The sequence below is a fragment of the Pleurodeles waltl genome, chromosome 11 (assembly GCF_031143425.1).
Source record: "Pleurodeles waltl isolate 20211129_DDA chromosome 11, aPleWal1.hap1.20221129, whole genome shotgun sequence".
In the NCBI taxonomy this organism is placed as follows: Eukaryota; Metazoa; Chordata; class Amphibia; order Caudata; family Salamandridae; genus Pleurodeles; species Pleurodeles waltl.
In genome coordinates this window covers 721273164-721283778 of record NC_090450.1, presented here as the reverse complement: position 1 = coordinate 721283778, position 10615 = coordinate 721273164, and the positions used below count along the sequence as shown (strand labels likewise).

At 46.2% G+C, this 10615-nt stretch overlaps 1 protein-coding gene across 2 annotated transcripts in view; it reads left to right on the top strand.

The window, feature by feature from the left end:
* Positions 1-4914: 4914 nt before the first annotated feature.
* CNNM4 (cyclin and CBS domain divalent metal cation transport mediator 4) overlaps positions 4915-10615 on the top strand; it is a 302427-nt gene continuing 296726 nt past the window's right edge. The window contains exon 1 of one of the 2 annotated variants that reach the window (XM_069214402.1): positions 4915-6873. In XM_069214402.1, the coding sequence (XP_069070503.1) occupies positions 4986-6873 (1888 nt within the window). In that variant the 5' untranslated portion in view covers positions 4915-4985. The remainder of the gene's footprint in view (positions 6874-10615) is intronic. The other variant, XM_069214403.1, reaches the window with a different exon arrangement.

The following is a 10615-nucleotide window of genomic DNA, read 5'->3' as shown; positions in this document are numbered from 1 at the left end:
CCTTGGAAAGACCAGGTACTTACCTCTGCTCTCCTGGTTGCAGGGGTTCTCTTAGGTACTCACCTCTTGGGGTCCCAAGTTCTCCCAGCTCCCCTCTAACTACTCCATATCTTTAGGTGGGGGACTTCACTTCACATTCCACTATTTTAGTATATGGTTTGGCCCTCCTATAGGGCCGTAACTATTTGTCACTAATTTTTGCGATTGTTTCTATGAGCTAATTCCTAATACTTACTGTGTGTGTGTGCATATATATATTTACACACACACACACATATATATATATATATACATAAATATATATATATATATATATATATATACATATATATATATATATATACGTATATATATATACACGTATATATATATATATATGTATATGTATATATATATATACGTATATATATATATATATATATATATATATATATATATAGTCTGTACTTTCCTCCAGTTGTGGGACTGCTTATAAGTAATTTAGTACAGTGTTACTATAATAAAGTACCTTTATTTTTGCAACACTGTGTAGTTCCTATCAGGTGTGATAAGTAGCTGTGTGTGACTGTTGTGGTATTGCAAGTGCTTTGCACTCCTCCTAGATAAGTCTTGTCTGCTCACCACAGGTACCACTAGTGAGCCCTGGCTTCATTCACTAATAGGGGTTGCCTGGACCTGGTATAAGGTGCAAACATCATAAGTGTCCACCACACACCAGGCCAGCTTCCTGCAGGAGAAACACGTAGTCAGGACTTAAATTGTAACACAGTGGTTAGGGTGTAGGAGGCTTTCTCAGTTTATGGTGTACACCTATGGTGTGGCACCATATACTGAGTCCAGGCAACTCTTAATGATAGTGAATAGGTGTCCAGATAGCAAAAGCTCTCTTGGGTAGCAGAGGCGAGCAGCTGAAGCTTATCCAGGAGGAATGTAAAGCACTTGCAATACCACAGTAGTCAGGCAGTAACTTACTCACAAGAAATAACCACACAAGTGTTGCAAAAATAAAGGATCCTTTATTACAGCACTACTAATAGACTAGCAATGGGATATCTCCCTTTGGAGATACCTACACACAATATATACACAAAATAACCATCAGAAGTAGCATACAAAATACAAGGCCAAACCATACACTAAAAAAATGGAATGTGAAACAGTGAACCCAACCAAGTAAGTGTGGTAGTTAGCTAGGGGCTGGGGCTAGATAGAAACACCAGAGGTAGGTACTGTAAGTGTCCCCAGCAACCAGGTGCAAGGTAGTTACACACCTAGTTGTCCCATAGGCTAAGACAGAGAGTAGTGGTTGGAGCTTGTGAAATTCAGGACCCTTCCCAGTAGACACCGAGGAAACCAGCAGACAAAGGGATGGATGGAGAGTGCCCCTACCCCACTATACCCAGAAGGCAGGAGTAGCTACACCAGAGACCCAGACGCAGAGGGGAGAAGGGACTCTCTCTGAAGTCAGTGGAAGACTCGGATTGTCCACCTGCTGTCATAACCCGTGGACCAGGTTGGTGGAACCCAGGGACGGTTTCTGGATGTGGAGGACCTGCAAACGAAGGGGGCAGAATCCAGTACTATTAGAGGTTCCCAAGTGGTGCAGGTGGCAATGTCCATCCTCCTGAAGATGAAGTTCCTGCAAGTCGGTGGAAGAAGAAGTCCAGCTGCTGGATCCTGGAGCTGAAGAAGATTCCAGGAGTCGCCTACAAGCTGTCCCTCGACAGTCGCCGGATTGCAGGAGGGTCACCAACAAGCATTGGCAACTGCAAACAGGAGCAGCAGAAGGATTTGCAAAGTTTTGGGGACCATCAAGGACCAGGAGACTCTACCCTTGAGAGGAAGTTAGGGCTGGCTGTCAGCATGCAGGAGGGCCAGCAGAAGCGGATGGAGCCCCCACAAGTGACCTACAGACGAAGGACACAGGAAGTCGCAAGGAGGCCTTACCAGCACAACAAAACAGATGTCCCACGTCGCAGGAATTGCAGGACAGAGGCTGATCTTCGAGCTGCAGAATGCGGGAGACCGGAGCTTCTTGGTGCCTGAAGATCTGCTGGAGGAAGATTCAACAAGTCTTGGCAAGTGCAACAGTCAGTGCACAGGGGTTCCAGTCCAGTGGCAGGATTAGGACCCCACAGTCTCCCAAGTTGATCAGAAGGCAAGCAGGACGCAGAGGAGGACACAGACTTTCCACCTGTGAAGCAGGGTCTTCGAATGTCCGTGGGACAGCAGACCCCACCAGCCAGTCGATGTTGTCTTGAGGTGCCTGCGGATACAAAGGAGTGATTCCTTCACTCCAAGGGAGATTCTTTCTTGATTCAGAGTGCAAACAGAGTCCTTGTGGCCCTGGATGATGCATAGCCTTGGATGCTGCAGAATTCTTCCAGGATCCGGAGAAGCAATGTTGCAATCAGAGCCTTCCCACTAAAAGAAAACTCAGTTCCAAAGCAAATCTGCAGTGGTTCCAGAGGCCAGAAACAGATGCATTGCAGAGTTCCTTGGAGAGTCTAGCTCGACAAATCTGTGGACCCACCCGGGGGGAGCCCTTAATTAACTCTAAAAGGGAGTTGGACACTCTCTGAAGTGACCCACCTATTGGAGGAGGGCAGGGGCGTCATCTAGTTGGCCTAACCAATCAGAGGTTCCCAGAGGCCTCTGCACATATTATATCCAAGATGTCAGGATCAAGTGCCCACCTGGCAGAGCTCTGTGCACCTCCCAAGGGGAGGAGCGGACAGGGGGTTGGTTACCCCACTGTCCTTTGTGCAGTCTTGTTCCAGAGCGGGAACCGGCAGTTCCTGAATGGATGTAAGCCGGATTAGGCAAGAAGGGCTCCAAATGTGCCCTTCAAAGTGCTCTGGTGGCGCTCAGAGGCCACCCCACCCCTTAGACACCTAATACACCGTTGTGGAGGTGTTCACACCTCTCTCTTGCAGGAAATCCTTTGTTCTGCCTCTCTGGCATGAGCCTGGCTCACCAGCAGGAGAGCAGAACAGTGTCTGGGGTCAGCAGCAGCGTGGTGGCAGCTACACCGAGTAAGGCTGAACAGGCAGAAGTCGGGGATCCTCTAAGGAACCCCAGCGTACATGGTATCATGCAACTAACAATGAAATCGTTGTAGCTGCATGATTCCAACATGTTTGATACCAAACATGCCTACGTTCGGAAAAGCCATCATGTAGTTGGGCCACTTGTGTTGACCAGTTTCCACTACATACCTTAAGGTGGCTTTCCCGCACAGAGTCCAGGAATGGGCATGAGGTCTGTAGGGGCACTCTGCTCATGCAGGGGTACCCTCACACTTAGGACATGCATCCTGCCTTTGGGCTGAAGGGCCTACTAGAGGTGTGATTTATAATGACTAAGTGCAGTGACCAGGTTTGGTTGTGAAAGGGCCCATGCACCATTTCACGCAGGCTGCAAAGGCAGGCCTGCAGACACAGTTTGCATGGGCTCCCATGGGTGGCATAATATATGCTGCAGCCCACGGGGGACCCCTGGAGTACTAATACCCTGGATACCTAAGTACCATATACTAGGGACTTATATGGGTGCACCAGTATCCCAATTGTGGGTGTAACTTATTTACCAGCAACCAAACGGAGCACAGTCACTGGGGTTGTGATTAACAGGATCTCAGTGAACTACAGTTTAAACACACTGACATGAGGAAAAAGTCGGGGTAACTATGCTAGAAAGATGGCACTTTCCTACATAGAGTTGTTCTTTATTAGAACTGAAAGAATCCCTTTTTGGCAGCCTGATAATAATAGCTTGAGAAAAAAAATCAATAGGGTTCTAAACCCAGTTGTGCAGCTTGTGTGCTAGTCATGTTTGCCATTTCATAGCTCACTGTGCTATAATAGGAGGACTGCAATTTAAGAACTGCAAGTAATTATAGGATCTCTGTGTCAAAACCAGTGAACCATTTACCTATCTACACAACATAATATTCAGTCAACTGCATGTCGCAAATGTGCGTTCCAGGAGACACACTAACCCTCTAAGCTACTTTATGAGTTGAAGCTATGAATAACCACAGACCTCTCCATCAAATGCTTTACCAGAGCTAGCTTTTGCCATTATTATTTTTGCGTGAGATTAACTGGGCACGTGGCGCTCTCTGCAGCAGGTGCTTTACAACCATAAGATATGTTAAAAGGCAGCCTTTGCGGTCAATTAAGCCAGAACAGATTTACTGTCACGATTCTCCTTGGTGCCTGACAGTTTAAAAAATGTGTTTAAGACTGCTTTACATGTTTACGCCCCGCGTGACTCCACCCCCTTTTTTGTTGCCCACCTTGACCCCCAATTTATGGGTCCCAGAGTAAAGTTAGTTTTTCCTATTCGAACACTATGAAGAAGGTGCCAACCCTGAAAGTAGTAGAACGGTCCATGCGTAGTTCATGTCCTAAACAAGACAAACATCCCGAAATTGCTCTCGACAGCTCTCGAGAGCTCAGGCCATGATTTTCTCTTTTCTCGACAAGGAAAATATTCCCCTCTTGTGCCGAACAACAGGCGCTTCACGAGTCAAACAGATCTGCGTCTGCACGCCCCCTTCAGGACAGGCGCCTACATGGACGGCTCGCGTGTGGCTGGACCATGCCTTCCGGAGCAGTGTTGCATGATTCTTCCGGTGAAGCAATGTTTCTTTGGGACTGAGTGGGCTGTCTTTAGTTGGGAGGGTCAGTATTTCTAACCAATTGCATTTCTTACTTGGAAGTACAGCAACAAAGACCCGCCTAGTCTTGCTCTTTGGTGTGTTATTCACTTTACAACTGTTTTGTGGAAGCGTTAAATCGTTTTCCAGTACTGAAGTTGCTTATAGTCTGAATCAAACAAAAGGCAATGAGATGTTTAATATCGTCTGTCGGGACACGGGAAGCAAGACTCTGGGTGGAGAACCGCCCGCGTGGAAGGGACTGCACGGAGGAGGAGTAGGTGTTTCTATCTCCTCCCAGTAGGCTCTTCTTATCTGTATTATGGGCGTGGTCTCTCCTGACGTCATTACTGACAGGAGCGGTCGGGTCGTAGCAATACCTAGGCTCTCAGTTGCTGAGCGCGCCCACATTAGGCAGAGTCGCAGGCAGATCATGGTGGCGGCCCGCGGCCCTGCGCGCCAGCAGCTGCTCTTCTTTGCCCTTTTGCTACTGCTTCCGTGGCCTGGCAGGACGTCCCCGACCCTGGGCTCTACTGCACCTCATGCTGTGAACACAGGAGCACCAGACCCATTTTTTTTCAACCCAAGGGCCGTTGACCCACCTTCCCTGATCATTGAGGATTCTGTACATCCCCCTGCAAACCAAGGGGAACCTGCTGAAGTTGAAGGTGCATCATCGGCCCCGACAGAAACCCCTGCTCGCGTCTCTCTAACAAAAGGGATCACTGATCTCCAGTCACTTGATCAGAAGCCCAATGATCCTCACCGTCAAGCACCAGGAGCCCATTACCTGAAGTCTTTATCCAAAAGGCCTCATGACCTCCATACTTTTGTCCCCGCAGCCTCTGACCCCCATCTTTTGGACCCAGGTTCATCATCCCTACGCGCTCCCGCCCATCATGCCAGGTCAACCCGGGCTCTGGAGTCATCTGAGAACACCCCCTACATCATTGGAATGCGGTTGGATGGCAGTGATAAACCAGCATCTGTGCTGGATGGTGGGCTTCTGCAGGTGATGGAGGGAAGCCACTTTCAAATACGCCTCTACGGCCTCCACCTGGGGCCAGACAGCTGGCGTCTGGTGGCCTTTGTTGAAGAAGAGGATGCAGAAGCCCTCAATAACACATGCTCTGGCAGCGCTGCCACCAAAGATCTGGTGCTCAGTCCTGGCCTGAATATGAGTGCTGATGGTTCCTCAGGTGTGTTGCAGCTGGAGGCCAAGCCACTGCGCAAGAGTGAGGTAGCCAAGGATTATGTGCTTTGTAGCCAGGCCTGGCCTGGTACCTGGAGGGCTCACACAGGCACAGAAGGCCGGCTCCGTGTTGTTGAGGAGAAGAAGTCCTTGCTGCCGCTTTGGTTCCAGATCATATTGATTGTGCTACTGCTCAGCTTATCAGGTATGTTCAGCGGGCTGAACCTCGGCCTCATGGCGCTTGACCCCATGGAATTGCGCATTGTGCAGAACTGTGGCTCAGATCGCGAGAAGCGATATGCACGCAAGATTGAACCAATCCGTCGCAAGGGCAACTATCTGCTCTGCTCTTTGCTGTTGGGCAACGTGTTGGTCAACACAACACTCACGATCCTGCTGGATGACCTCATTGGGTCAGGGTTGGGTGCTGTTGTAGCCTCCACTATTGGCATTGTCATCTTCGGTGAGATTGTTCCACAGGCCCTTTGTTCCCGCCATGGGCTGGCGGTTGGTGCCAACACCATCGTATTGACCAAATTCTTTATGTTGGTCACATTCCCCCTCTCGTTCCCCATCAGCAAGCTGCTGGACTGCATCCTGGGCCAGGAGATTGGCACAGTATACAATAGGGAGAAGCTGGTGGAGATGCTGAAAGTAACAGAGCCCTACAACGACCTGGTGAAGGAGGAGCTGAACATGATCCAGGGAGCACTGGAGCTCCGCACCAAGACTGTGGAAGGGGTCATGACACACATCAATGATTGTTACATGATTACCAGTGATGCTGTCCTTGACTTTAACACCATGTCCGAGATTATGGAGAGTGGCTACACCCGCATCCCAGTGTATGAAGAAGACCGTTCAAACATTGTAGATATTCTCTATGTCAAGGATCTGGCCTTTGTTGACCCTGACGATTGCACCACACTGAAGACTATCACCAAGTTCTACAACCATCCTGTGCATTTCGTCTTCCACGACACTAAGCTGGATGCCATGCTGGAGGAGTTTAAGAAAGGTATGACTCGCACTGGAGCCTGCTCTGGGGTTCATCTCACCTGTCGTTGATCAGTTCTCCCAAGTTAATTTTATAATTAGGGGCTGTTCATTTGTGGTGTGAAACTTGACGGCTGTACTCATTAGGGTAGTCTACACTCGTGAAACATTACAAGTTGTATTGGTTTGTTCTGAGCCAGCTTCTGAGTATACCACACCTTACACACATGACCATTGGTTTGTCCCCATGCCCCTTATACCATTCAGTGGGTTTGTGAGTAGGTATTTTTATGAAGGTGTATGCAATATGAATAGCTTGGAAGCAGCAGTATAAGCTTAAATCCACACTTAAAAAACTGTAGTACAGACCATAACAGCGTAAGCTTCTGTGTGTTTTCAGAACAGGTACATCAGAGACAGCAACACTGCAAGATTTATTTTTTCCACTTACAGGTAAAGCTTGTGTACCAGTGGTATACCTTGTTAGCAATCCATTACCCTTGTTAGCAACTCTGCACACACCTTCTTGTATACACCATTCTGCCCATGCAGCACAAGCGGATTTCCATCACAGATAACTAAAGATGAGAGGTTAAATAATGTTCTCACAAATCGACATACCACCACATGCTGCAGCACTAGCTCCCCTCACACAGACAAAAACACTAGGTATCATATTTGGAGCAGCAATGCAAACTTCTTTAACACTTCCAACCAGTTCATGGTGCACACTTCTTTTGGTATTGGTATTCATAGGGCTCTTTCTGTACCCCGTGCGAGGTCTTTGGTACATGTCAGTTATGTAACTCTGGCAACTCCATTATAGGAAGCAGCAGTGTAGGCCTCCATCAAAGTGCAAGGAGCAGGCAGTGTAAACCTCCTTTTCCTACAAGGGAGTAGTGCATAGGCAACATTACTGCAAGATTCTTTAAAGGTAGTGGTCCCAGTTCTGGAATCGTGTGTGAGGTAGTCTGTGGGTACCCTTTTCTCACTGTATCCCCTATGTAATCTATGGGTCCTGGGGTTAAGAATGTCAGGAGGTCAGGCTCAGAGGATCGCCAGGAAAAGAGACGCAATACAGTGTTATTTTTATTTATTTATACTTATACTACTTATAAAGACATGTCCACGCTAAAGCAGCAGTGCACTGTACAGACAACAGTAAAATTGACAAATGAAAAAACATAAAATGTAAATGCAGCATAAGAAAAGGGCAAAACAAAGTCAAACAAAACGATGCAAAAATTCCAGAGACTAGATTTGACAAAAGAGAAGGATCAGCTTAGATTAGGGGTAGCATTGCATATAGCGATCAGTCTTGGGGACTTTCTGAACAGGGGATAGTTTGATGTAGAGCGGGAGAAAGTTCCCTATATGAGTGAAAGGGACAGAAAACCTGCATAGAGGATGTAGCATGTCAGAAGTTGGCACTATACAGGCGCAATAGCGTCCTGCTTCTGGTTACTCTTAAGATCTGCCCTTTTCCTCCTGAGGGCATGCCGCATCTCTGACAATAGGAGGGCTGACCCAAGATAAATGCGGGTCGAGTCATGTAGCATATTTTAAGGACAGTCCTTTTAAAAAGTATTGGCAAAGCCAATAGGTATCAGCAATTGAATCTACTGGCTTTGCCAGTGCTTTTATTTGTAAAATAGCTACCACAGAGGTGAAACAGTCTGTTTCTACTATCTTTGAATGGGTTTGTTAAAAAAAAAAAAAAAAGCACAAAAAAACATGAGAAACACATTCAGTGATGGTTGACCTGGATGCTTGCACATCCACTGCATCTCTACTTTTTTAACTCGTTCAGAGAGGGGTGCTGTGAAAGCACTTGCATCTGCCTTGGCCATCTTTGAATGCATCTGTCCTGTTTGACCACACCCATTCAGACACTGCTGCGGTAAATGCGCTTGTTTCCACTACAGCTTGTTTCTACTGAGTTCAAATACTCCAAACCCTTTGGTTTGGCCCACTGCGTACGTGCACTTGCAGGTGGCCATGTGGAAATGGGTGAAACATGTTTCAAGTTGGTTTACCTCTGATAACACGTGATTGAAAAACTAAATATAAAAAAAAAAACTGTTGAAAAACATCTAAGATGGGCCAACAAACAGAAAGGTATGGGTAACAACAGAGTGGCTGGGGAGCATATTTAAAAACAAAACGAGCTGGATGGGTAGCGGTGGCAGAAGCTATTGACTAGCCGGGTGGAGAGGAAGCAATAGGGAGAGGATTTGGGCTGGCGGAAGCAGCATGGAGGGCGACAGCAAGAAACCACATGCAATCCTATGAAGTGCATTGACAAATATAAAAAAGTAGTTCTCTGTATGCAAGCAATGTCAGAAGTGGAATGTTAAAAGTTAACCAATCAGAACACTGAGACTGAAATACTCCTGGGCAGGACATACACTTAAATGGGGAGGAAACCAATTGGATCCAGAGTAGACAACTGAGATAGACAATAAAGCCATCCATTCATAAACAGTGGGCTGACCCAAAGCCCACTCCATGTGGAGAGAACTGAAGCTGTGTTTAGCCGAGACCTAAAAAGGCGAGAGATGACACAAGAAAACTGAGAGGACCCAGGTACCTCCAGCCAAAATTGCAGTGAGATCAACTTTATTCATGGGAGAGGTGGTCCTAGCGTCATCAGGTATAGTAAGCTCTATATAAAGACAGTTCCAAGACAAACAGTGTGACCAAGAGAGAGTGTATGATTACCCATTTGGTGGATATAATTTTGTATGCTGTATGTTGTCCATAATTGTGTACAATTAATTTTGGAGACTATTTCTAAAAAAAATAAAAAATTTGGAACTTCAGAGACAGATTGAAGAGTTGGGACATTATCAACTATTTTGGAAGAACCTCTGTAAACTGTTGCGAGCTGAGTTTATGTGTTTGGTGGAAGTTTTAAACGTGACCTGGATAAGAATTCCTTTCAGATGGAATCTTAAAGTGGCTAGCCGAATTTAAGAGAGGGGTCCTTTGATTTCCATAGGAGTTTCTTAAGTCTGATTTCTGTAGTGTTCCACGAATGAGAATACTTGGAGCTGCTTTTTTTTTTTTTTTTTAAAGAGGTGTGCAATGATCAGCTATTGCAGCAGGTCAATGAGGAGCTGCACTTCTCCACCAAATAACAATGTTCCTTTTGGCTTCTGGTGGGTACAGAAATTGGTTTCACTGCTAGTGACTTGTCATCCCCATCTTGGTGCATACCGCACTTCTAAGCTAACAGTATTTACTTCAGCATACTGCTGTAAATCCCCAAATTCATGCAGTGAATATTGCATTTCCCGTTTTTCCGCAGATTTCTTTCTCTTCTTCCTTGATCCCGCTAATTGCTCCTTCGTGCTGTCCTGTCTATCAAAATAATAAGTTAAGTTCGAACAACTCTAATTAACTGATTCATCCTTTTACTTTCACTTTTGCTTTCAGGTCTCAATATAAAGTATTCATGAATTTTAGCAGTGGCTATTCCTCCTTTTAATATCTCTTGTTCCTCAGACAATTCGTCTAGAGTAGTCTTCATCTGAGATTCAGGGATCTGCTGGGAAAGGACTTAAAAACAGGCACTTCCTTCTATTCTTTTGCTTAACGTATACCAGGATATTAAAGTAAGATATGTTCCCAACAACATACTATAATAAATATGCTTCTTTTACATTTAACGATCCACTGGATCACTGTTTGGACATTAGCCAAGTGCCTCTGTTTCTGCCACCTGAGTCACACCAACTCCATCGATTTCAGTCCCCCACACC